General features: G+C 55.7%; 1 protein-coding gene across 1 annotated transcript in view; it reads left to right on the top strand.

Moving 5' to 3' along the window:
- TRABD2B (TraB domain containing 2B) overlaps positions 1–23,184 on the top strand; it is a 222,084-nt gene extending 198,900 nt beyond the window's left edge. Inside the window, exons 5-7 of the mRNA XM_069558937.1 lie at positions 9,635–9,725; positions 13,463–13,732; positions 22,709–23,184. Coding sequence (XP_069415038.1) covers positions 9,635–9,725; positions 13,463–13,732; positions 22,709–22,928 — 581 coding nt within the window. The 3' untranslated portion in view covers positions 22,929–23,184. The remainder of the gene's footprint in view (positions 1–9,634; positions 9,726–13,462; positions 13,733–22,708) is intronic.
- Positions 23,185–27,554: the final 4,370 nt, after the last annotated feature.

Genomic DNA, 27,554 nt, shown 5'->3' with positions numbered 1-27,554 from the left:
CTGGAGCCAACCTAACTGCGCTCTGGACTAGGCTGGAGCTCTGTCTGTGAGCCAGGGGGCCCAAATGTCAGCTTCGGGCTCAGCACTCCTGCTGGACATGTGGGGAAGGCAGGGAGAGAAGAGAGTGTCTGGGCTTCAGACTCAGACTGCCTGCATGAGGAGCCCAGTGCCTCTCCTCATAGGAAGGAGCCTGGATAGACCAGGTACTTGGCTTCTCTCGACCCTCAGAGTCCATCTAAGAGGAGCCTGGCATCACTGGGCAGCACAAGTGGTCTCAAAACATAGTACAGTGCCATCACTCAGCACTCATGAGCTCTTGCCTCCTCAGTATTATTTCAAAGCCCAGAGGCCCCCGGGAACAGGACTCCCTCCAGGGGAGAGCAGGGCTATCCAAGGGCTGAAGTGCTCGGTGGCCCCTGAGGACCCAGCTGGGACCCTGGAGAGAGACCCCCATGGCCAGTCTCAGCTCCAAGGGACAGTGAAGCTCGGGAAGTGTCCCTGCCCACGTGTTGGCTCTCCCGGGGTGCTGGGTGCTCCCATTCTAGGAAAGGAGCCTCTGGATGCTGAAAAGAGCAGCAACCATGAGGCAGGGCGCCCCGAGCTGGGCACTGCCCCCTGCAGTTCACAGAGCCCATCACAGGGTCCATCTCCGCAGCTCTCTCCACAGCGCCTCCTGCTGATTTCCAGTCGCTCTGCACAGTCTGCCTGGACCTGGGGCGGTGCCAGACCCCAGGAGGGGCAGGCAGGAACATCTGACCTACCTCAGGGTCCCCCAGTCCGTCCAGCACGTGCCTGGCCTGTAGGAAGACCCAGTGAAGGCTGGCGGAGGAAACCCTGAGGCTTCAGGTCCTGAGGGTGCAGGTCCAGCAGAAAACCCCGGGCTTGCATCCTCACCATGGGACGAGAGTGGGGCCCAAGCAGGAGGCCGGCCCCTCCCCCAGGCTGCATCCTGTCCCTTCCTCTTCGGCCCCGTAGCCCCTGGCACCCCTCTGCCGCCGCCTGGCTCACTCTGTCCTGTGATTGTTTGTGCGCCCGTCTCCCCTCTGCACTGTGATGCCCTCCAGGGTGGGGACCGTGTGCCTCAGCTCCTGGCACAAAACTGGGTACAGGGAGACATCGTCTCCATCCTCACAGGACTGACAAGGCCCCAGTCCAGCCCTGCCTGGCCAGCAGAGCTGGAGAAAGAAAGCTCAGCACTGCCAGTTTCCCAGGTGGACCCTCCTTGGGAGATTCGAAGCCCCAGGGTATCCCTCATTGTCCGTCCACCCCCAGGTTCATCCGTCTAGCCTTCCTGCCACACTTCCTCAGGAAAACAAACACTGCCATTGCTTGATACCCAGCAACTGATTCTGGCAGCGAGATTAGCACTTAAAAGTTCCCCTTGCATTAATTTCAGACAGAACATAAATATGGGCTTGGACTCCCTCTTCTAGGAAGAGAAAACTGGAAACCCGTTGGACTCGCTGGAGAGAAAACATGTGTGCTGGCCGAGGGGAGCCTGTGTTACTCTGGAGCCTTTGTGGGAACATCTGGTTCCCCCTCCTCCCCTCCGCCGGGCCCCCCAACACTGTCTTAAAATTACCCTGTTAATTGGAGCATTCTTTGCACTGAACGCTCACACGCTTTCCTCTCCGATCTGGTGATCCCAGCAAGGGACACATGTTTCTGATGATGCCCTGACCCCACAACATGAGCTTGGGATCCCTCATAGCCACTGGCACTTCAGAGTGGGTGTACTGCCCATGCAGCGAGCTAGGACATCTCTGGATGGAGGTCCAAGCTTTGCCTTTGCTGGCTGTGTGACCTTGAGCAGGCCTCGCCCCCTCGCTGAGGTCCAGTTCCCTCATCTGTAAACTAGGAGTACCTGGAAAGGCTGCTGCAAAGATGAAATGAATTAATGTTTGAAAATTATTGTGGCCCAGGAGACTCACTGAGGAGGAGGTTATGTTCAAGTAATCACATGATAGAATCATGAAGGTGAGAGATTCCTTTGCAGGAAAACTGAGACTTAGAGAAGGGAAGGCAACTGTCTGAGATCACATAGCTGGTTGACTGTTGAGACAGGTGGTCTGTCCTAACCTCAGGACAGGATTATTAGCTCTGTCCTACCCTGTCTTTTGTCTCAGAGGATTAATGGGAGCTGTCAGACTGTGCCCAGCTGATGGGTAGGGACTTATTGTTTAGTCACTAATGCCTTGTCCTACTCTTTGCAACCCCATGGACTGTAGCCTACCAGGCTCCTCTGTCCCTGGGACTTTTTCAGGCAAGAATGCTAGAGTGAGTTGCCAGATCCTTCTCCAGGGGATCTTCCTGACCCAGGGATCAAACCCGAGTCTCCCCTTCATTGGCAGGAGGGTTGTTTGCCACTGAGCCACCAGGAAAGCCTGGGATAGGGACTAGACCCAGCCTATGCTCTGCTCACTGAGCTTTGTACCCTGGCATAGGCCTGCTTAAAGAAGGGGAAACTTTGTCTCTGCACTAAAACATTGTGGGGCTCTGCCTGCTCAGAGCCAGACCCCTACCCTGACTGTATATGATGTCTTGTAAGTGATGCTCTGGCTTGTGGGGTCAGGGGACCAAACCAGCCCACCATTTGTCAAACCTATAATCCTCCTCCAGGCCCTTGTTCCTTCTCTTGCCTGTCCCTCCTGCCCAAGCCCATATGTCTATTTGAACCCTCCCCTTCCAGGGCTCTTCCTCCAGGAAGCCTTCCCTGATGCTCTCAGTGTGTCGGCCTCTCCTTCATGCCCTTTGTTTTCATTGCTGGATTCTCCTTTTCTTCTCATCTCTCTCTCCCTTCTCTCCTCCTGTCTCTCTTTGGATCTCTTTCTTGCTGTCACGGCATCTCTGCTTTTCCTTCTCTCCCTGCTGTTGTCTCTGAGTCTCAGCTGTGGCCTGCATCCCAGCCCCTGTCACCTCACCTCTTCTCCTCTCAGTCTCCTTGTGTTCTGGAGCTCTCCCCTCCCCGTCTGTCGTGAGTGTTTCTCCTCTCTCTGCCTCTCTCCCTGTGTCCCTCTCCCTCACTCTGTCTCAGTGGCTCTGTGTGCCCCACCCCCTCGCCACCCTCCTCTCCTGGTTCATGCAGCCTCAGTAAATGAAATGGGATGTGCCTTCCTGCAGAGAGCTGGCTGGGGAGCAGCCGTCAGCTGCTGAGCTGTGGCCAGGAGACCCCGGGAGCCTGGGCAAGCCGAGCAGGCTAAGTTCCGACACCGAGGGGCCCCTTTGGAAACTGTCCACACCTTCCCTGCAGGTTCCAGGATGGGTGTGGTACCTTTTTCAGGATTTGTGACCTTGGAGGCAAGCCCAAACCCTGTCTACCAACCCCTGGGCCAGCATGCCCCAGGCCCTGACTGGGGCTGTTCTGAGGGCCAAGCTCCCAGGATCGATGGAATCTGTGGGGAGCCTCACCAAGGGGTCGGGCCAGGGCTACAGGGTGAGGGGGTCCTCGAGCTCAGGTCTCCTGGAGAAAAGATGAGATCATGGAAAAGATATAGACTAATAGATCCTGTTAGTCATTCACTCAGCAAACATTCGTGAAGCCACCACCATGTGCCAGATTTGATCTTAGCCTTGGGGGCAAAGATCAGGCATGGTACCTTGCCTTCTCAAGGCTCTTGGTCTCCACTCCAGTGGCATGTTGGGAACTCGTTCTGACAGAGGCAGCTCTGAGGTGTGAGGAGCTCATTCCAGCCGTGGTGAAGAGAGAGGACTGGAGCGAGTGGGGAGGATGCGACACGCAGTGATTCTGGCAGAAGTTGGTGGTGACCTGGGCCAGGGCCGAGCACGGTTCAGAGGGATTTGGGGAACTCTGGTGACTGATGGGACGAGGATGAGGAGAGAGAAGGAAGAGCAAAGATGGGTCCATCTGACAAGGGTGGCAGAGCTCAGCTGAGACACACCCAGGAGGGGAGGGTGAGGCTCTGGGGGATGTTGGGTGGGGGATGCTCGGGAGGCCACTGGACAAAGGGGTCCAGGCTAGGACAGCGGGTCCTGAATAGCAGCTGTGGTCAGTGACAGCTCAGTGACGGCACTGCGGTCTCTGAAACCATATGGATGGATGGATTCACATTCCCTGGATTGTGAATAGAGTGAGAAGAAAAGAAGGCCATGGACGGCGTTCACAGGGGTACCCACATTTATCAGGCAAGGGAAAGAGGAACCCACTGAGGGGACAGAGAGGGAGCAGTGAGAGCCGTGAAGAAAACAGGACAGAATGGTGCTGTGGTGTCCTGTGACACCAAGCCTCAAAGAGGGCGAGGGAGGGAGTGGCGACGGGAACTCGCGGTCAGGAGCGAGGGCTTCTGCCGGACAGTCCTGGGGCAGGAACACCATAGGAGTCGGGCCTCCTGCAGGAGCTGCCCCTTGCAGGGGGCAGACCTCCCCCCCTGCCCTCCACTCTGGAGGGAAGGAGGTGAAGGCTTGTAAGGCTTATAGGAATTTGGGGAAAAAAATTGTTGCTGATTGCTTCCTGCTTCTCAAAGTATCTGAAGTCTTCTGTTGGGGTCTTACCATGCACAGTAAGGGTCTGGAACTACTGAGGTTGAGGGAGCAGACAGGATGCAGACCAGACACTGAAATGCTGCCAGGCAGCGTTCAGGACCTAGCCAGTGCCCCGTAAGGCTTGGGCCCCTCTGAATGCCCCCTCTGCCAGCTCCAGGAACGCCCCTTTCAGAGCAGCCACACGGCCATCTGCTCCGATGCAGCCTGGGGTGCCCTGTTTTCCCTGTGGCTGTTGTCTTCTGTGTGGACCACTGCTGGGCCCAGAGGCCCCTGTCTCTAAATGGGTCTCCATGGATGCAGGGAAGGAATGGCCTTTGCTGCCAGGAGTGCCTTCCAAGAGCTGCTGGTAGGAAGTTCTGCAGCCTATGTCCTGGAGGCTGCCACACCTGGTGCCCCTCCAGCCCAACCACGCTTGGGGGCAGGCAAGGGTGGGGTCAGCTCGGTGGTCCCAGCCCAGGGCTGGCTCAGTCCCTTGCTCTAAGGTGCACGCTGGGCTTTTCCAAAGGATGTTCACTCCTCCTGTCTCTTAGGGCTTTATTATAGCCTCCGTGAGAAGGGATCCAGGCCCATCTGACATACAGGGAAACTGAGGCAGGCGGCAGCCGATTGCCTGGGATCACATAGGGGAGACTCACAGAGGAGCCTTGGCAGAATCTTCTGTGTTCCACCCTCTCTAACACTGGGTCAGGGCTCATGGGGTGAGATGAGCCTCACTGACCTCCTAGCCTTTGCACATGCCCTTACCCCTGCCTGGAACATCCCGCCGCTGCCCCACTCTCATCCTCACCTAGCTAACTCTGATCCCATCCCTCAGCTAGCGATGCCTCCTCCAGGAAGTCTGCCCTGCCCCCAGGTTGAATTAGAGCCCTCCTGAGTGCCCACACCACCTCCTGTGCTTCCCTTCAGTTCAGTTCAGTTCAGTCACTCAGTCGTGTCCGACTCCTTGCGACCCCATGAATCGCAGCACGCCAGGCCTCCCTGTCCATCACCAGCTCCCGGAGTTCACTCAGACTCACGTCCATCGAGTCAGTGATGCCATCCAGCCATCTCATCCTCTGTCGTCCCCTTCTCCTCCTGCCCCCAATCCCTCCTAGCATCAGAATCTTTTCCAGTGAGTCAACTCTTCGCATGAGGTGGCCAAAGTACTGGAGCTTCAGCTTTAGCATCATTCCTTCCAAAGAAATCCCAGGGCTGATCTCCTTAGCATCATGCATACCCCGGATCAAAGGACCTCCATTCTCAAGACCATGAGTGCCTTGAACAGGTCCCTCCCCGTTCACCACCATCCACCTCTGGATATACACTCAGTGTTTGTCAGATAACTGCAGTGAATGAGTAGAGAAGAGGAGGGAGGGAGAGCACAGTTTCACAGGGGTCTCCGGAGCCCCCGTGAGCAGGGCAGCCAGGGCAGCCTGTGGTGCAGCCCAGCCCCTCCCTGTCCACAGAGAGCCCGAGAGTGTCCAGGCGTAAGGGGCTGGCCCAGGGCCCCAGAGTGAGTGCGGGGGCTTCCATCAAAGACTGTCGTTCCCAGACCTGTGGTTCACAGTGACCCAGAGGTGGGATGTCAGGGACTGTGGGAGGTCACTGAGAGGGAGACTGTCAGGTGGGGGACTTGCTGGGGCATCTTGAAGCCAGCCCGGGGGTGTATAGGCCTGGCTGGCGGGGGGTGCTTCCGGGTTCACCGCCCCACTTCCCCATCCAGCTACTGTGCAGTCCCAACCTCCCTCCCTCCGTTCCCCAACAGCCTGTCCACCTCCTGTGCTTGCTCCTAGATCTCCCTGGGGCTGTCAACATGCTGACCTCCCAGCTTCCCACCTGTCACCATCCATTGCAGGCAATTAGAGTGATAGCGCAAGAATTTTCCCTCAGGTTCTGGGGTGAATGGTGAGCAGGAGAGGAGCGAAGTGCCCTCGGGTGTGGGGCTGCAGGCAGGACTCGGGCTGGGAGGGTGCAGGGCCACCACCTCTCCGCCTACATTGAACGCTGGGGAGACTGAGGTCCAGCTCGGAGGAGGGGCCAACTCCCAGCAGGGACTGGCCTCTTGAGGAACCTCCCTAACTGGAACCTGGGAGAGCCTCCACCGTATTCCCAGACCTCAAAACTGCATCCCGCCCGAGGGCCAAACCTGGTCTCATCTGGGGCAGTGGGTCAAATGATTCACTTCTGTGTTCTCAGGGTCTACTCTGGGGCTGGTCACAGCAACTGTGTCATAAAAGTCTGTTGGAGGAATGGTTAGTGGGTGGAGGGTGAGATGGAGACCAGCCCCCTCCCCTTCCAACACACATGACTTCAGTTCAGCTCAGTTCAGTCACTCAGTCACCCACTCTGTGACCCCATGAACCGCAGCACGCCAGGCCTCCCTGCCCATCACCAACTCCCGGAGTTCACCCAGACTCACTTCCATCAAGTCAGTGATGCCATCCAGCCATCTCATTCTCTGTTGTCCCCTTCTCCTCCTGCCCACAATCCCTCCCAGCATCACAGTCTTTTCCAAAGAGTCAGCTCTTCGTATGAGGTGGCCAAAGTACTGCAGTTTCAGCTTTAGCATCATTCCTTCCAAAGAAATCCCAGAGCTGATCTCCTTCAGAATGGACTGGTTGGATCTCCTTGCAGTCCAAGGGACTCTCAAGAGTCTTCTCCAACACCGCAGTTCAAAAGCATCAATTCTTCGGTGCTCAGCCTTCTTCACAGTCCGACTCTCACATCCATACATGACCACTGGGAAAACCATAGCCTTGACTAGATGGACCTTTGTTGGCAAAGTAATGTCTCTGCTTTTGAATATGCTATCTAGGTTGGTCATAACTTTTCTTCCAAGGAGTAACCATCTTTTAATTTCATGGCTGCAATCACCATCTTCAGTGATTTTGGAGCCCCAAAAAATAAAGTCTGACACTGTTTCCACTGTTTCCCCATCTATTTCCCATGAAGGGATGAGACCGGATGCCATGATCTTCGTTTTCTGAATGTTGAGTTTTAAGCCAGCTTTTTCACTCTCCTCTTTCACTTTCATCAAGAGGCTTTTTAGCTCCTCTTCACTTTCTGCCATAAGGGTGGTGTCATCTACATATCTGAGGTTATTGATATTTCTCCCGGCAATCTTGAATCCAGCTTGTGTTTTCTTCCAGTCCAGTGTTTCTCATGATGTACTCTGCATATAAGTTGAATAAGCAGGGTGACACTATACAGCCTTGACATACTCCTTTTCCTATTTGGAACCAGTCTGTTGTTCCATGTCCAGTTCTAACTGTTGCTTCCTGACCTGCATACACATTTCTCAAGAGGCAGGTCAGGTGCTCTGGTACTCTCATCTCTTTCAGAATTTTCCACAGTTTATTGTGATCCACACAGTCAAAGGCTTTGGCATAGTCAATAAAGCAGAAATAGATGTTTTTCTGGAACTCTCTTACTTTTTCCGTGATCCAGCGGATGTTGGCAATTTGATCTCTGGTTCCTCTGCCTTTTCGAAAACCAGCTTAAACATCAAGAAGTTCACGGTTCACGTATTTTTGAAGTCTGGCTTGGAGAATTTTGAGCATTACTTTACTAGCGTGTGAGATGAGTGCAATTGTGCGGTAGTTTGAGCATTCTTTGGCATTGCCTTTCTTTGGGATTGGAATGAAAACTGACCTTTTCCAGTCCTGTGGCCACTGCTGAGTTTTCCAAATTTGCTGGCATATTGAGTGCAGCACTTTCACAGCATCATCTTTCAGGATTTGAAACAGCTCAACTGGAATTCCATCACCTCCACTAGCTTTGTTCGTAGTGATGCTTTCTAAGGCCCACTTGACTTCACATTCCAGGATGTCTGGCTCTAGGTGAGTGCATTATCTGGGTCGTGAATATCTTTTTTGTACAGTTCTTCTGTGTATTCTTGTCACCTCTTCTTAATATCTTCTGCTTCTGTTAGGTCCAGACCATTTCTGTCCTTTATTGAGCCCATCTTTGCATGAAATGTTCCCTTGGTATCTCTAATTTTCTTGAAGAGATCTCTAGCCTTTCCCATTCTGTTGTTTTCCTCTATTTCTTTGCATTAATCACTGAAGAAGGCTTACTTATCTCTTCTTGCTATTCTCTGGAACTCTGCATTCAGATGCTTATATCTTTCCTTTTCTCCTTTGCTTTTTGCCTCTCTTCTTTTCACAGCTATTTGTAAGGCCTCCCCAGACAGCCATTTTGCTTTTTCACATTTCTTTTCCATGGGGATTTGAGACCTTATGGACCGTAGCCCACCAGGCTCCTCTGTCCATGGAACTCTCAGGCAAGAATACTGGAGTGGGTTGCCATGCCCTCCTTAAGGGAATCTTCCTGACCCAGGGATTGAACCCGTCTGTCTCCTGTCTCTTGCACTGGGAGGTGGGTTCCTTACCACTGTTGCCACCTGGGAAGCCTGTCTCCCAACACACAGAATCCTACTACTTTCTCCTTCCCCAGAATCTTACACCTCAGTGAGTCTTCAGGGACCATCCCAGGGCCTGGGTCGCAGTGTGTGGATAGATGGTGAACAAACGAATCTTGAAAGTCTTGGGTCCAGACAATGCGTACTGAGCATGCGGGGGCAGTGGCCACGTGGTCCCTGCCTCTTGGAGCCTAGTGAGGAGACAGACATGCACACACAGAACCCCGCCTCCATTTCCCTGCGAGGAAGGGAGACTTGAGTTGCTGCTGGAACTGACAAAGCTGAGCCGTAAACCTGTTGGACCTTGAGGCCTGTTGGAGGAGGTTTTCTCAGAGCTGGTCCTTGTGTGACTCCTGCAAGCTGTCCCTACCGGGACAGTCCACAGCTGGGGTCAGCTCGATGGTGTGTGGGACGGTGATGCAACAGGAAACTCGGTGAGCCTTTACTGCATGCCAGCCAGTGTTCCTGGAGTCCTTACAACAACCCTCGAGGCTGCTAGTACAGTTGTTACCACTTTACAGATGGGAAAACTGAGGCACAGGGCGGTACAACGGATGAGCAACAGAGTCGGGGTTTGGATCCAGGCAGGGCGGCACTGGCCCATCTTCCAGCTACACCACACTGCCTTTCAGGGAGTCTAGCCCTTGACTTTGGCCTAGGCCGTCGGCCTGGGGCTCTCTCCAATCACCAGTGACCTGGTATGTGGCTGAGCCCACTTCGTCTCTTGTGTTCCAGGTCACTTTCTGGGGAACAACACAGTCATCGATGTCCTTCGGCAGGCAGGGCTGGAGGTGGAGCACACGCCTGCAGGGCAGACCATCCATAGGTAAGCAGCCAGGGCCTCTGGGGGCGGGGGACTGGCTGGCCCACTGCTGCTGGTCCACAGGCCATGCCTGACCACGTGCTGCACAGAGGGCCATACCCTGCCTTCCTGCTCAGGCCTGGAGGGCAGAGTCTCCCTCTGGGGCCTCCTAGGGACCGGCCTTCAGCAGGCACCCAAGAGCGGGGGCTAGGCTGGAGGTGGGGAGACCGGGAGGAGGCTGATGGGTAATCCTGGCAGGAGGTCAGGACGGTGGGGAAGAGTGGAGGTGGGAATGGGCGGAGCACTGTCTTGAGAGATGTTCAAGATTTCGAGACTGGTGATTGGTGGGGTGCAGGGACTCTGTAGGACTTCTGGGTTGCTGCCTAGAAGACCTGGCAGATGCCCAGGCCTTGAATCAAGATGAGGCCATAATGACAACAGGCAGGGCCAGGCCTCTGCCCTGAGTCTCAGCCCCACCCAAACCTTGTCTTCATCACCTCTGACTATACCTGCCTGTTGCTGTCTCTTGGCTGGGTCTCTCGCCCCTGACTTTCCTGCTAGAGCACACTCACTCAGCCCAAAGAGCCAGATAGAGGCCCCTCTCTCTGCGGGGTTTCCTGTCTCCCTCTAAGCTGGAAGCCGAGGAAGGGAGGAGGCCAGCTGGGTTTACCTGTGGTCCACAGTGCCAGCAACAGGCTGGGCATGGAGAGGCATCAGCGCATGCTGGGCGGCCCTGGAAGACGATGACAGAATCCCAAACCAGGCCAACCTGAGCAGGAGCCTTCCTCACAGCGATGGCCAGAGCGATTTAGGCCCTTGTCCCTGATGAACCCAGAGTCCAAAAGAAGCTTGAATAATCATGTGTGCGTGTGTGCTAAGCTGCTTCACTTGTGTCTGATTCTCTGAGACCCAGTGGACTGTAACCAGGCTCCTCTGTCCATGGGATTCTCCAGGCAAGAATACTGGAGTGGGTTGCCATGCCCTCCTCCAGGGATCTTCCTGACCCAGGGATCGAACCTGCATCTCTTATGTCTCCTGCATTGGCAGGTCAGTTCTTTACCACTTGCGCCACCTGGGAAGCCCTGAATAATCATTGCTGATGTTTATTGACTACTCACTGTGTACTGGGTTCTAAGTGCTTTTAGCTTATCAAATCCTAACGACAACCCCGTGAGGCAGGAACAATGAGTATCCCTTAAAATTGAGGCACCTGAGGCCCAGAGAGGTGAAGCCGCTTGCAGGCTGTGTGAGTTAACAAAGGCAAAGCACTCAGAAATGGTGCCTGGCAAATAGCGGCTGAAACATTCTAGTAATTAACATCCTTAAATATGAAACATTAACATTGCTGCTGTGTCATTTGTCTAAAACGCGTCTCCTGAGCACCTTTTCAGGGGAGGCAGGACAGCTTGGAGCAGGTTAGAGCTCAAGCTGTCCTGGGCTCTAACGGGGGTTCAGTCCCAGGCTGAAACAGAGCTCCTTTCAGTGGAAGTCTGGCTCTAGGGCCTTCCTGAGGTCTTCACCACAACCCTCCCTCAAGGGCTGGGGGTGAGGCTCAGGGGTGGGAGGTGCTCGGAAATGACTGTAGCCTTGCTCTTCACTCTGCAAAGATGGGCCTGAAGCCTGGAACGTCTAGTCTCCCAGCTCCAGGCCCATGCCCTCCTGTCTCCATGGCACTTCTGGAGGAACTTACAAACCTTGGACTCCTCCCCCTTCTATCTTCTGAGTCAGCCTCACCAGATTGCTCTTCCTGACTATTTGAGCCCAGCACAAATCAGTCTGTACTGGGTCAAGGGTAGGCGTGTGCTTGAAGGGTAAGGGACCCAAGGTAGCCTCAGGAACAAGGCCCTCCTCAAGCTCCCCCTCCCCACAGGCCCCAAGGACCTTCACCTCAAAGCTCATTGTGTCTGTCCCAACAGGGCAGGGGAGCGGGCAGCTGAGCAATGCTGCCTCAGCTCCTATTCATCTCAGAGCCCAGGCAGTAGTGGGGGGATGCCCCCATGGACCCTGGCCCGCTCTCAGCCGGAGTCTCTGCTGAAATCCTGCGGGTGGGGTGAGGGGGCGGGGATGCCAAGGAGGCCCCAACAGTAAAAGCCATCATCGACCACAGGTGCTTCCTGGATCCATCTTTTTGTCTGCCTGTTTTGAATTATCTTCCCAGCAGCTGCGGCATCTCCTGGACCCTGGGAATCTGGGGTTGCCATGGGGGCTGGGGGAGGACAGGCTTAGCTGATGGCCTTCTGTCCTTCAAGGAGAGAGAAATCCCTCACCCCTTTCATGCATGTGGAATGGAGTCGGGGGACAGACTCCCTTGGGCACCACCTCGCCTTTACAATTCTTGGGACCATGCCCAACATTCCCCGTGTCAGATGTCCCCAGCAGGAATTCCATGTAGACCACAGGGAGGAAAGAATAAAAGAGAGAGGACTGGAGGGTGTTTCCAGGCTGAAGGGTGTCTGTGCACCACTGTATGGAATATGGATTCCACACCACACACTTAATTGCATATCAGTCCCTGCTGCAGCCAGCTCCATTCCCTTGTGGGCGACATTAAAGAGAGGCCAGATCTGTGCCAGGCACTATGTTAAGACCTCATCTCTCATCTTCATGACAACCCTATGAAGTGACTAACTTCCGCTTATAGCCAGCAGCTGCTTAGACGCTTGTGTCCCTGTCCTTAGGTACACAGCCTGGAAGGTGCAGAGCCAGGGACTGAACCCACCTTGGAGCCCAGCACAGCTTGAGCTCTAACCTGCTCCAAGCTGTCCTGCCTCCCCTGAAAAGGTGCTCAGGAGATGTGTGTTAGACAAATGACACAGCAGCAATGTTAATATTTCATATTTAAGGATGTCAATTACTAGAATGTTCCAGCCGCTATTTGCCAGGCACCATTTCTGAGTGCTTTGCCTTTGTTAACTCGTGATGCAGCTATGAGGCACTGGCTGTAATATCCCCATTTTTCAGAGCGGGAGACTGAGGTACACCACATTACAAGTTAGGCAACTCGCCTCAGGCCCCTCAGCCAGAGCTGCTGGGTGAACAAGACCTTGACCAAGGTCAGATACGGAACCAGATGCCCACTCAGGGCTCACTCCTACTAGTCTGGGCTCAAATGTCACCAACAGGGACCAAACTGTCCTCCCTGCCAGCCCCCTCCCATGGCCCACACTGTCCCTCGTGACTCTGCTTTATTTTTTCCTCAGCAATTACCACTGTCTGACATCATGCACATTTTCCTCTCTGTCTCCTGCTTTAGAATATTAGCGCGAATAAGGCAGGGCCTTTGCCTATTTTGGTCACTACTGACATTCACTGCCTAGAAAGTTCCTGGTGCGGGGTAGATGCTTAATAAATATTTATTGTATCAGTATTGGGCTTCCCTTGTGGCTCAGCTGGTAAAGAATCTGCCTGCAATGCGGGAGACCTGGGTTCAATCCCTGGGTTGGGAAGATCCCCTGGAGAAGGAAAAGGCTACCCACTCCAGGATTCTGGCCTGGAGAATTCCATGGACTGTATAGTCCACGGGGTCACAAAGAGTTGGAAACGACTGAGCAATTTTCACTTTCACACATTGAGTCAATAAATGCAAGCAGGGATCAAAGCTCTCTCTCTGACACTAGGCAATAGTTTTCCTGGGTGCCTCTCAGCAGGGCACCCTGGCACCTTCTCCTGCCACGACAACCCACCCACTGAGTTGTATGCCCTGTGACACGTGAATGACAGGCGCCAACACGCATGCCTCACCTACCATTGCCCCTTTCCAGCCCTGTCGCCGGGAGCCCTGCACCTCCACCCGCGGGGACCTCGGCGAGCCCCGCCTCAGCGACCCCAGCTGCTGCCCTGCCCGCGGCCCCATCGGCGCCCCCCACCGCCCCACCGGAGGAGGAGGACCCAGCGCTGTCCCCACACCTGCTGCTCCCCGACAGCCTCAGCCAGCTGGAGGAGTTTGGACGGCAGAAGAAGTGGCTCAAGCGGCAGAACAAACACCAGCGGCCGCGGCAGTTCAGTGACCTCTGGGTGCGCATCGAGGACAGGTGAGCTGGGAGACAGGTCTGCGGGAGCTGGGCCTCTCTCTGGCCGGCCTACCTCAGACCCAGCAGGGCCTGTTATCCACGCGCTCTGTTATCCACGAGTCCGGCTCTGGGGAAGCGTGGCGGGTGGGCGCTCGATCGGAATAGGCTTGTCCCGGGTTCATCCGGCAGGGTTTGCGGAGCATGCGCACACCTGACTTGTCAGCTTCCAGTTAAAGGTGAGTGAATAGCAGCTCCCTTCAGGTGCAGTGGACAAAACTCTGCTTTGCCCTTAGCTTTCCTGGAGGCACCTGGGGTGCACAGCAGGCCCCACTTGTCCCAGGGGCCAGAAGGCGAAAGTAAGAGGAAATGGAACAGGCTGGTTACATCAGAAGGCTGTGAGTTCCCTAGACCTCGGTGGATGGTCTGAGCAGCCAGCCTCTGCAGCGGGTCAGAGAGATGGCAGGTGGAGGCCGTGGGCTCCTGAGGAGGGGCTGAGGGGTTTGTGATATCCTTGTTCAGGGCTGGCGGGTGCTGCAGTCGTCCTCTGTCCTCTGCCCATGTCTCCCTGCAGCAATCCCTTGGCCTGTCTGTGCTCACAGCTCCTGCTGTAACCAAGACGCTGCCTTCCAACCTCCACCAGCAGGCCCAGCAGTGGGTGGTCTCCCTAGATTCCACTTTGGGGCAGAAATCTCCACATCTGGTGAACAGTGTCCCCAGAGCAACCAGGACGTCCCAGGGAATGACCGCCGGGGCGGGCAGAGTCCTGCCCACCGTGGTAGCCCAGCGCTGGAGGTTGTGTGCCCAGCGCCGGATGTTGTGCCCAGTGCCAGGCCCGTGGAGACTCAAGAGCCTCCACCCGGACCCTAAAGGCCATTATCTGGGGCTTTCCTCCGCATCCCTAGATAGAATTTCCTTGGGTGCTTGTTAAATGATGCCCCAGGCCCCACTGTGGCCCTGATATGTGGGGACATGCTGCACTGGAACCGGGAAGCTGCTTGTTGAATGTGCGCTGGAGTCTTCTGAGCAGCTTTGGGAAACGTGGATCCAGCTCTGAGTTTGCCCATGGTGAGCCAAGGCCTGGGGTGGGGGCTTGTCCAGGGTTGCACAGGAATTCCCTTCAAGATCCTCCCTCAGCCAGGTCTCTGAGTCATAGACAGAAAGCTGACATAGTCCAGTCTACAGCCTTAACGTGCGGCCTGTGCAATGTCTTAAAGAGCCTTCCAGCCAGTAAGAGTCGAGTCCATTGCTGATCTGGCCTATATTGGTTTCAGAGCGCCTGCCTTGGGTTGCTGGGAAACACGCTTCTTCAGGGGTCCCACGGGCCTGCCCTGCCCAAGGCGGGGTTACTGCTGTAGTTATATTGGCCTCGACACATTTGGCTCCTGTGCCGGCATGGTCTGGAACAAGAGCACAGCATTACCGAGAGCCACTCCACAGCCCTGGAGAGGGCTCACGAGCCACCAGGGAGTGGCTGGCAGCCCATGAACCCTCCCAGTCAGGCCATTCACCCTGGGCCCCGATCAGCCTGCCCGGTGACCAGACACGGCCAGCAGTGGGTCTGGTCCTTGGGATGACAGCAGGGAAGCTGGGCTGTCAACTCCAGCCACACACCCCCAGCTCCTAACCATGTCTGAAAGGCGAATTTCAGCAAATGACTCCAAACGGTTTCCTTCTCACAAAATGTCTCTCTGGAATACAGAGCCTGGTTTCAGGAGAAGAAAACAGCTTTTCTTTGACTAGAGGGATCCCTTCTCAGTCCCAATAGATAAACTGTGGTTGGATAACTTTCTTCCATCTGGTTGGATTGGAGAAGAAGAGTTCCACCAACAGGCAGCCTGTTTGTTGCAAGTTTCTCTGCGTTACAGGGAAGCCAGCGCTGAGGTCCCCGAGGACCTAGATGCAAGGGCCCAGCTCCCGCCACTCCCAGGTCTCACCCTACCCACCCTCGTAGAGCTTCCAAGTTTGCCATTCTCCAAGAGGAAGCAGAGGAGGCCTCTCTGGAGGGGACCTGGAGTCCATTGCAGCCCTTCTGGCAGTACTGGGTTCCTTATAGTGTTCATTCCATTCAGGGTTTTCTCAATTTGCTTCCCCCTCTGCCTGCAATGCAGGAGGCCCAGGTTCCATCCCTGGGTCGGGAAGATCCCCTGGAGGAGGGCATGGCAACCCACTCCAGCCTTGCCTGGAGAATTCCACGGATAGAGGAGCCTGGTGGGCTACGGTCCATGGGGTCGCACAGTCAGACACAACTGAGCACAGAACAGTTGTCCACCCCTCTGGCTACATCCTCCGCTCTCCATTCCCTCTGCCAGACCTCATCTTCCACCCGTGATCCTGAAGCGAGGTCCCCCGGGTCTCTGGCCCCCAGTCACGCCCCGGCACAGCTCCCTCCTCAAGCCTGAGATTCTCAGAGCTTTCCCTTGCCGCCCATCCCTCACTGGGTACACTTGGATGCAGAGCTTCTGCCCTCCTCCTGTGAGACCCCTGGGGCGTCCTGGCTGAGCTGTGTGCTGCCGCACAGCGGACTGTGCATGGCCCACCCCCACCTTTGTCCTTGCCTCTCTCTCTGAGGGGGAATGGGTGTGAGTGGACATTTGCTGAGTTCCTGCTGTGCCAGCTGCTTACATCCATCACGACCCCTAGTCCTGTCAAGAGTCCCGGAAGTCAGCTTCGCTTGACTAACGATGAAACTGACACTCAGTGAGGTCAGGTAACTTGCCCAAGACCGTGTGTCAAATCAGGTTGTTGTTGCTGTTGTTGTTGTTAAGTCGGTCAATCATGTCCGACTCTTTGTGATCCCATGGACTGCAGCACACCAGGCTTCCCTCTACTTGACCATCTCCTGGAGATTGCTCAAACTCATGTCCATTGGGTCGGTGATGCCATCCAACCATTTCATCCTCTGTCGTACCCTTCTCCTCCTGCTTTCAATCTTTCCCAGCATCAGGCTCTTTTCTAATGAAGTCGGCTCTTCACATCAAGTGGCCAAAGTATTGGAGTTTTAGCTTCAGTCCTTCCAATGAATATTCAGGATTCAAGTCAGGTAGGGAGTCAGAAGCTGCAGCCAGCTCTGTCAGATGCTGAGAGTCACAGTCGTCCAGCACCATGCAGACGCCCCTGATGTCCTTGCCTGATGAGCATCTCCCTCCTCCTCGCCTTCCTCCCCGCATCGTGTTCCCTGTGCCCCTCCCCCGCCCCGGCTCCCACAGCCCCCATCCTCACCCCACCCGCACCGTCCATGGGTGCCTCGGGTGCCCCTGTCCTGGTATGCTCTCACAGACAGCAGTTCCTCACTTGCGTCTAGGCTGGGAGGCCCTGGGGATCAGAGCTGGGTTGACTCTTCTGGGTCACCAGAGGCCTCGTGAGCGTTTGTTGACCACATGCATGAGTCAGAGAAGCAGGGAAAGAGTGAGGAGGGGGCTGAAGAGCCCGACCAGGACTCCACCTGGAGCAGGCTGGCCTCCCCTCGCCCCTCATTACCCCAAATGTAAACACGATGAAGGAAGTTTAGAGAAGCAGCAGCTCGTGGCAGGATGATTTATGGGGACCCGAGGAAGGGGTGGGGCATGTGTCTGCAGATGGTGGAGCAGCCGCGGTGGAGCGCTGTCAGGGAGCCCCCTGCGTCTGTCAGCCGGGTGGGGGGGCGACAGGGCAGCGGCGTGACCAGCAGGGGCAGGTCAGGGCGCAGTCGATTCCCACGCTGGCTCTGTGCAGGCCACTGCCCCGGTCAGTCAGATTTGCGACCGTCCTCGTTTTCTCCTTTTGCACGGTTAGTGCCTTGGCTGTCCTCTGTAGGTCGCACCAGCTCTGCTGTCTCCCAGTCCACTGCTGGGCCGCTGGGGGGTGTGTGTGTGCTCGGGCGTTGGGGGAGGGGGGGAGTTGGATAAAGGAGGGAGCAGGGCGCTGGGACCGTCATGAGGGAGCAGGTGCAGGGTAGAGAGCGTTTCCCGAGCTCTGGGCACAGCCGGAAGCCAAGCACAGAGGTGGGAGTCTGTATGTGGTGGACGCAGAGCCCTGCGGGTGCCACCACACAGGAGTGGGGGTGCAGGACACACATGAGCAGGGGGTCATTGGCCTCCTGGGCCTCGGTTTCCCCCCGAGGTTTGAGCAGATGGCCCAAGGCCCCGCAGAGGAGGAGAGAACTGTGTCCTCTTGCCCTGGACCCCTGGAGGGCTCTGCATACTTCCCACTGGCCTGCCGGCCTGCCCTGAGGTTCTCCAGCTCAGCTTTCTCACAGAACAGCCAGGCTGTCCCCCGGGACTAGACAGGGTGCTCAGCGTCTCTTCATGATGCCAGGACCCCATCTGATCAGAGAACAAGATCATTCAGTGGATGGGAACATATATGAATTTGGGCAGCATCCCCAGCCCCTCCTCGTCCTTGCTCTGAGTCTTAGAGTAAAAAGATGGTGCTTATAGAGTGGTGAGCTGGCATTAGGCCACTGGTGACACTCAGGAACAGCTATCCCCCCGTTGGTGGCTGACTCTCAGAGTCGGGTCTAGGGCACCACTCGCCCCATCCCCCAGCGGGAAACGGCTCCTGGGCCATCAGCACACCTCAGGCTTAAATGACCCCCTGGGTGAGCAGCACACAGTTAAACAAGAATGTGATGGCCACGTGCAGTGTGCCCAGCCCACGTCCAGTGCTCGTGGGGACTAGAGCAGGAGGAGCCTTGGATTGTGGCCAGGCAGGGGCTGCTCCCAGCTATGGTGCAGCTGAAAGAGCCCTGCAGCCACGGCCAGCCTGCCTGTGCCTGGCAGGGAATCCAGTCAGTGAGGGGAGGACGGTCGGGGACCCTGAGGGGTGAAGTGACCCAAGGAAGCTGAGAGGAAGGTGAAGACAGTCCTGACAGAGAAGACCATGTGGCCTGGAGGCTGGCGTGGGCCTTAGATATCAGGACAGGGAGCTGTGGGCATACCGGTCACTTTAGACCTCTGCCTGCATCTGCCCAGTCTGCCCAGATGGTTCCAGCCTGACCACATCGCAAGGGCCACGCCAAGCCAGCAGGGCTGCCCATCAGCCAGGCCCTCATGCCTCCAGCTCTATCTCCCGTTTGTCTCCTTGGAGCCCTCTGAGGAGCCCACCTGCTTGTACTGCAAGAGAGCCACAGCCCCAGGACTCCCCAGACCCAGTCCCGGGTGGTTCTTAGGGATCCTCTAGTGCCAGGATGGGGGCCCTCCTCCAGGAAGCCCCACAGTGGGGCCTCAGGGAAGCCAGCTGCCACATCTCAGCCACCAGCCCTGCGTTTCTGTGCATCATATCTTCTGCTTCTGCCTGTGATCCCACTTCTGGCTTCTACAGCTCGAAAACACTTTAAAGCCAAGGGTCTGTTTCTGCTCCTTCATTGTACACAGGGAAACTGAGGCCTCGAGGGCAGGACTTGCCCAAAGTCATGCAGGGGACAGGGACCTCGGGCTCTTGCCTTCACCCAGGCAGAGAGCCCTTGCCCACACCAGGGTCCCTGTCAGCTCTGAGCACACCCGGCCCTTGGATCCAGCCGTCTGCAGAGCCTGGGAACACTCGGGGTGTTTGGTTTGGCTTTGAGGCCGCTTTGCCATGAGACAATTTTCCCCAGCATGGGCCTGGGGCAGGGCTGGGATCTGGACTGGGGCCTGGGCTTTCTAGAGGGGGCCCAAGAGGTGGGGGCATCTGGAGAAGATTTCTGCCCACTGCGACAACCCCCCCCCAGCAACCTCACTCCATTTCCCTGGGACTCCTTCCAAACATATAAAACCCCTACTCAGGCTCCAAGGGGGAGCTTGCATCTTTGGTTTTCAAAGTGTGAAAGCAAATGCCTTTGGGTACCTTGTGAGACACAGTTTTCAAGATGCCTATTTGTCTTCCTTCTTAGAGGGGGGCTGGCTGCAGCCAGCCTTGGTTCCCATTCTGGGCATCTCAGGTGGCAGCCCAGCCTCCCTTCTGAGGCCAGCCTTCCTGGCTTCTTGATCTGAAAAAATAGGGCAGCAGCTGGGAGGGACTTTTCCCTAGAAAAGAAAGGGAGGGAAGGGGCTGTGGTAGTGGCCCTGCTGGGTATGTGCAAGATCCCCTCCGAGGGCTGAGACCGCAGAAGGCGTCCTCTCTGACCCTGGCAAGCCTCCATCCGCAGGTGTGTGAGGTCTCGACAGGAAGCACCACGCTTCACTCCCAGGCTCTCCATCTCCCCAGTTAGGGATGGCACCTCAGCCCACCTGAGACTGGGGAGGCAGACAGTCCATTGCACATCTTCAGGCTCAGTTTCCCCATCTTGGAAATGGGAATAATGAGACGACATATGTATAGCATGGAGCACAGCGTCTGCCAGCATACAGGAAGTGCTCCATACATGGAGGACGCTATTAGTGAGAGAGATGAAGACACAAATGTCATAATCATGCTAAAAACAGCCAATGCCATACAGCAGTCCCAGTGTACCAGGCATTGTTTTGTACATAATGCCTCATGTACAAAACCCACTCAAGCCTCATGTGCAGAACTAGGTGCCAATGGCAGTGTGAGCAGTGAGAAATATGAAAGGCTTCATAGGAGCTTCAACTCTTCCAGGGGTCTTGAGGCTTGAAGGACAGATCAAAGAGGTGAGGGGACATGGAATTAGGTCTTCAAAGGTGAGTCAGAAAATGGCAGGACATTAGATGTGGCTGGGGAGGGTAGTGTTCCTGAGAGAGCCCGGGAAGGGGAGGTCAGCCCACACCAAATCATGTGAGAGGTCTCAGGTGCTCCGAGGGCTGGCACGGGGTGGGAGGCAGGACAGGCCAGACTTGGGGGGTGGTCATAAGGAGCATCTGAAGCCGTCTGCCCCCTCTTTCTTGTGCCACCCACAGAGTCTCTGTCCAGAAACACCTTCCTGCCATCCATGGTGCATGTGCACCCTCCTCTCCTGATTAGGTCTCTGGGAATTTCTAAAGACAGGAACACACAGGTAACAGCTGTAGAGTCCAGGGTGAGAAGATGTGGTGGGTTCCTGCAGCCACAGCATAACTCGGAGTAGAGCAGAGATGGAGGGTCAGGGCAGAGAGTGACAAGCCCCTTCACTGCCGAGTACACACACTGATCAGAAGTCCCGATCCATGTACAGACAAGGGTGTGCTTGAAACCCATGGGCTCCTCTGCCCCTTCCCCACCCCCCACCAAGGCTAAGCCAGGGTGAGTGAGAGGGTCTGGCTGGGACAGAGACGAGGCTGGGCTGCAGCAGTGATGGTTACAGGGCTCACCACAGTGATGTGGCCAGTGGTTGGGGTCTCATGCCCAGCACGTGAGAACACAGCCAAGATGGCACAGGGACTCCTGGCTAATCTGGGGAGTAAGCAGCCCATCAGGGAGCGGGGTAAGCACTGGGGAGCCGGCAGTGTTCTACAGGGAGGAGGCTTCCTGTTCTGCAGACAGCCACAGAGGGGCAGGCTCCCTGCCAAGCTGTCAGCTGCTAGAGAGCACCCACTAGGCGCCCAGTTCAGATCCCGTCCCTGCTGTGTGTCCTGGAGCGAGTTATTAATGCTTACCCTCTTTGTGACTCTGTTTCTTCACACGTAAAACGGGATAATGGTCTTGCCTGCTTCGTAGTGCTGTCTTGAGGATTAGCAGTGCCCTACTGATGCTGGGAAAGATTGAGGGCAGAAGGAAAAGAGGGCGTCAGAGGATGAGATGGCTGGATGGCATCACTGATGCAATGGACATGAACTTGGGCAAACTTGGGAGATGGTGAGGGACAGGAGGCCTGGTGTGCTACAGTCCATGGGTGGCAAAGAGGTGGATGCGACTGGGTGACTGAACAGCAGCAGCGTGCTGGCACAGCTGTCGCAGGGCCTTAGTGCGTAAGTGCTCTTCTCACCACTGGAGACGCCCTCAGCCATAAGCAAGCTGGCCTCGCCGCCTTCACAGTGTCACCCCGTCTGCGAGGCCATCCTGGCTCCACACTGGGCTGCGGCCTCTCTGTGTGTCCCTGGCCTTTCCCTCCCAGCCTTGACCTTCTAGGCTGATGGGGCTTGTCAGATCCTCCACCTGCATCTCCATCTGCCTTCCGCTGCCTGGGGCTGCACAGGGCAGGGGTAGGTCCATCACCTGTGGGGTCCAGTGCTTTCCTTTATCCAGAGCCCTCTCCCTCTTGGTCTCTCTTTGTTATGCCTCCCTCCTTGTCCTGTGTCCTCCCCAGTCCCTGCCTTGCTCTCTGCCCCTGTCTTTCTTCATCATTTCCTATCTCCGTTGGACCTGAGCCGGTAACCTGGTCCCGGCCCCCCGCCCTCCCCTCCGCTTCCCAGTTCCACCAAGTGCTGGCCTCAGCCCGCCAATTCCTTCGGTACCTCACCTCTTCTTATTTCTCTGTCTCGCTCTCTTGTCTCTGGCCTTCCATGTCTCTTTCACACGGGCTCTCTTGAGCCAGGAACCTCACCTGTGACCTCCCAAACTGGCTTCTATTTTGATCAGTTCATGAGTGATCACCTTCACCAACACTCGCTGTGATTATGCAGAGTGAGGTCACCAGGGTTCCCGCCCCCAGAGGCACCACCCCACTCCCTCTCTGAGCTGGCCTTGTGGAGCCTCAGTTTTCTCATCTGATGAGACCCGAGGAACATTTGTTTTGAGGACCAGAGATTCTGCTGGTATTGAAGTGTAGACTCCCGGTAGGTGCTCAGTTAACAGTGGCTGCTGTTTGTGTACTGTTCTTTCTGTTTATTTCAGGCTGGGGAGGGGAGGGCAGCAGGAAGCCCAGGGCCCCTGCGTACATAAGTGTGAGGACTGCCTGCCGCAGTGTGACTCCAGATGGATCTCTCCCAAAACACTTCACTGCTTTCTGCCCGGGACTCAGTTCTCTTGAGTGGTCACACTGGAGGCTGGCTGTGTGGCTCTGGGCTGCTCACATTCCGTGTCTGAGCCCTCTGTTTCCCTCTCCATTTTATGAGGGAAGAAAACCCAGATTGAACAGAAAGTTGGATCTGAACTCTAAGATGACAGCCCAGGACAAGGCTATTGAGCGGCCGTTCCACATTCCATGTATCTCTCTCCCTCCAGCACCACAGCCTCGCCACCCCCACAGCCCTTCCAGACCACGCACAGCTCCGGGACCGCCAAGCCCCCCTTCCAGCTCTCCGACCCACTCCAGCAGCAGGAAGAGCCAGCACCCGCCAGCAGCTCAGCCCCCGGCCGCTCCCTGGCCACCCTGGGCTTGCTCCCTGCCATTGCTGCCAGCATAGTAGCCTCCTCCCTGCTGCACACCCTCGGACCCTCCTGACCTCGGCCGCGTGCCTGCCTGGAGCAGAGAAAGAAGCCAGAGAAACCGACGGGAAGGTCTGCAGCCGCACCCACTGCCCCTGCCACCCTTCAGGGGTGCTTGACACCTCTCGGGCAGTCCAGATGGGATCCGTTAAAACATTAGAGCTTTATTGTACCTGACTTACATCTTCTTTTTTGTAGAAGGATCTTAATTTCCCATAGTGCTATGGGGCTCTTTTGTAAAATATGTGTCCATATTAAAAAAGAAAAATGTATTTATTCTACTGATAAAACTATTTTTATGTGGCCGATGTTAATAACTAGCCCCATCACCAACCCAGGAGGTGAACCCAGGTTGCCAGGACAACTGAGACCTTGCAGGGACTGTGGCTTTGAACTGGCTAGCTCCTGGATCAGTGGAGTCCTCCAGCATGCCGATTTGGCTTCTCCCACCGTGGGGTCCTCAGAGGGAGAGGCAGGCAGACAGGCTTAGCTTTTGTGAAACTGGACTTGGGAGCCAGAGATGTGAACGCTGACGGTCCTTCCTTCCCCTGGATGCATCCTGGGGCTGGGAAGGTACTTTAGGAAAGAGAATGCTGCTATTTTGAAAACCCTGAGTGTCTGTGAACTGGCCCTCCAGAACTCTTGGTAAGTGTTCCGACCAAAGCACTGGGGTGGGGGAAGGGCTGTTGGCGCTGAGGGAGGTGGTCCCCCCAGCCCCAAGTGACAGATGGTTAAACTGAGATGGTTAAACTCACCAAAGAGAAGAAGGCGGTTGCCCAAGGTCACAAAGCAAGTGGGAGATCCGGGGTGTGAGTCTAGACTCCCCCTGTTCTGGCTGGTATCATTAATCCATCTCAGCTTATAGGAGAGGCTGTTGAAGTCATGACCAAATGGAGTGAGCTGAGCCAAAGGACAGGAGCACAGAAGTGCGGTTTTAGAGACAGGGCCTCTAGGAATTCCATGGTAATGATACTCGTAATGAGAGCTGCCATTAGCTCAAAGTCTGGCAGGCATTTTGCACACTCACTTTATCACGGATCCTCACGCCAGTTCTGTGAGATGTGATTGTCCCCATTTCACAGATAAGGAAACTGAGCCCCTGGACAAGATAAAGGGACTTGTTCAGTGTTCCCCAGCCAGCACCTGGCCCTAGATCAGGGTGACTCAAAAGCAACACTTGTCTCTTGGACCATGTCTGTCAGGTTCTCTGTGCAGAGGAAAGTTCCAAGGTAGGCAGATCTCACCAAATGGGCCAGCACACGCTTCTTACTGCAGCCAAAGAGACCGCTTGGCTACAGTCATCATGTTGGTCCCTCCAGCCAAAGGGCTCTGGCAGCAGGCTCTGCCACGTGTCCCATGCCCCAACTTGTCTTATCCTGGAGCCAATGAGAGGCTTTCCTGCCAAATCAGTGAAGCTGGAGGATAGTTGTGATGGGCCTGCAGAGACAGAGCAGCCAAACGGGGGCAGGCAGGCCACCGAGACTCAGAGAAGCTGACCAGCTCCTCTGTCCCCAGGGTGACAGCCAAGAAGACAGAGGGCCCAGGTTGGCTGCATCCCAGCCCTGGACCCTCACTGGGCTGGCAGCTCATTAGTTACAGGGTCCTGGAACGCAAGAGCGGAAAGGGCCCTCATTCAACAGAAAAGAACAGTGAGAAGATAGGCCCAGAGAGGCGAGGTACTTCCCCAAGGCTGCACAGCTGGGCAGGCCTGCTGATGCTAGTTCAGTGTTGCTCAGCGATGCCGCACCATGGGCTTCCCTAGCAGGCCTGGTAGTGTCTGATTAGCATCAGTGCCATTGTGCCCAGCCTGGCAGCTGCCTCCTATCTGAGACAGTAGGGTTCTGGGCAACTCATTGGATGGTCAGAAGCCCCAGGGGCATCTTGGCAGGCAGCTGAATTCTTTTCAGTTCTGACCCAAATGAATATGTTTGAACTTGAGACCTGGCAGGAGCCCTGAGCTCTGCTCCACAGGGTCCAGCCAGCCCCGTGGGTACCACACTGTAAACTGAACTTGACCCCGGCCAAGGCTGGAGTCCATTTATCCTTGGCAGAAATGTGACTTCCTATTTCTGAGCCGGAAGGGGCTTAGCTGACTTTTAAAGCAGGCTCAGAAGGCCTGTTGGACATCAGATAGATGGCGCGGAGTGCTATTTGGATGAGATAAGTGTAAAGGAATTAGAAACACAGAGGCCAGATTTCCCTCTGTTCAGGGCAGAGTGTGGCATGAGATGTATTGAGATAGAGCCCGAGGTTAATTAGAGATGAAGCACTTCGTAAACAGTCCAAGCACCTGACCGCATGCCCAGATCTGTGCCAGGCATGGGGCCAAAGAGGTAAATTAATGCAGTGTGTGATTATCAAACACACACAGTGCCAGGCTCTGCGCTGGGGCCAAATCTAGCCGCCTTTCTTGGCATAGAGAAGTTCATCATCAAAAGGCAACAAGCAGCCCAATCCCAGGTTCTTAGAAGGAATTTTACAGGTCATTCTGTCCAGGCCCCTGACCACAGGCAGGTTCCCCAGATCCCTCCTCTGAGCAGGTTGGGAGATCCCAAGCTCTCCCTCCACCAAGTACTCAAGTGTTTAAAGGAAGCCACATGGGCCGCAGACAGATGGGCCGCCTGATCAGGTAGACATATACTGATAGGACAGTCAGGGCCAGTGTGAGTTAGACATCTGCAGCCCATATCCACTGTTCCCTGAGGAACCACCACTGGCCAGGATTTGAAACTTACATCCCTCAAGCCTCCCCCCCCCCCCCCCCCCCCCCGCCCAAGCAGTAGAGAACTTGCTGACTTATACTTCCAAAGACCAGAGGCATATGGACAGAAATCTGCACAGCTGGGGCATTTGAATTCTCTCTTCCTGGGCCAGGGAACCATCATTCCGTCTGCAGTCACTCACGTGATTTGGAATAATCCACCCACCACTGCTGACATTTTTTTCCGGCATATGATATGTGCCTCTCCTCACAAAATGCCCCTGTTTCTCTGAGAGCATTGTTAAGATCCTAAATCCTTGGCTTAGGACTCTTACCTTTGACCTTGAGGCAGGCAGAGGAGATCAAGGACTGAGGGCCGGCGTGTTCCTGGTGGCCCTGGGTCCTGTCCCCCAGAACGGCTGACGGAATGACCTAGGGGCTTTCTAGGTCAGGTCAGCATGGCCCTGTCTCCTGATCTCCCTCCAGGCTGTTCTGAGCACCAGCAACCCTGTGAAGGCCGGGACCACGAAGGTGTACAAGTCAAGCTGCAGGAAGCTGCAGCGGGCCACCAAGGGCCCCCCCCAGCTCTGAGCGTCAAAGATCTGGAGTCTATGAAGCGTAGCCAGACTGAAGCATATTTGTCCTTCCCACGACAGACAGGCTGTTTCACATATGCTGTTTCCCAGGCCTGGAAATGCCTTTCTTTCACCCCTAACTGCTCATCCTTTGAGGATCAACTCAGATATCACATCCTCCAGGAAGCCCTCTGCACTGACTGTGTCTCTGCTCTCCTATCATACTGTGAGCTCCTCAGTTGCAAGGGTCTTGTGAATTCATCCCTGTATCCTCACTGGACACAAAAATGCCACCCAAGAGATGTGCAGAGAAGGACGGAGGAAGAAAGGAGTGAATGAGGAAGGAAAGGAGAGAGGCAGACCTTGGTTCTGCTGGCAGAAGGGTCTCCGCAAAGCCAAAGCAGTCGTAAGATGGCAGGTGTCCCTAGAAGTGGTGAGTTTCCCATCAGGAGTGGTGTGTGAGCAGGGGCAGTTGGCCCACTGGCTGGAGATGTGGTAGGAGAGCTGAAGTCTTGGCAAGGCAGTGGGGTAGGGTCCCTCCTGGCTCTTTAATACTCAGGTTCTTTGAACACTGTTATTTTTCCAAAAATTCATCTAAGCAGCCAAAAAAATCACCCGGGCTGGCTCTCTAAACCAGTAAGTTTCAGAAATCAGTCTAGCCTCACTCCCCCCACCCTCCACCCCCATTCTTCAACAGCCCAGCCAGGCCTGACATGAATTGGCATGCTTGCCTGCTGCCCTGGGGCAGGGGGACTTCTGGGCAGTGGGGCAAGGCTGAACCGGAACCCAGGCCCCTGCTCCCAGCCCAGAACTCCTTCCCTCCCTGCCCCGCGCCGACACTGAGGGAGAGAAAAGGGGGGGCCTGAGGACCGACTGAGCCTTCCCAGGCCCTTTCCCAGGAGCATCAGCACACCCTGAGCTTTCCCTCGTGTGTGTGTTTAGTTGTGTCCAATTCTGCAACCCTTTGGACTGTGGCCCACCAGGTTCCTCTGTCCATGAGATTTTCCAGGCAGGAATACTGGAGTGGGTTGCCATTTCCTCCTCCAGGGGCTTATCCTGACCCAGAGATTGAGCCCACGTCCCCTGAGTCTCCTGCATTCCTGGCAGACTCTTTACCGATGAGCCACTGGGGAGGCCTCTCAGCTCTCCCTGCTCTTTCTCCGAGTGTAGGCTCTTCCTTGCCAGAGATAGCCTAGAGAGTCCTCCACTTTGCTGAGTGACCTTGGGCACGTCCCCGCCCCTCTCTGAGCCTCCATCTCCTTATCTGTCACATGGAGACTTTGTTTCCTGCTTGGGGAATGCCACGTGCAATCCTGGGGCTCCACAAAGGTGAGGCATTCCCCCCTCCCCAGCCCTGTGCTCAGCT

Source organism: Ovis canadensis, chromosome 1, assembly GCF_042477335.2.
Source record: "Ovis canadensis isolate MfBH-ARS-UI-01 breed Bighorn chromosome 1, ARS-UI_OviCan_v2, whole genome shotgun sequence".
In the NCBI taxonomy this organism is placed as follows: Eukaryota; Metazoa; Chordata; class Mammalia; order Artiodactyla; family Bovidae; genus Ovis; species Ovis canadensis.
Note: the sequence above shows the minus strand (reverse complement) of the source record. Positions and strands in the feature narration are given on the sequence as shown.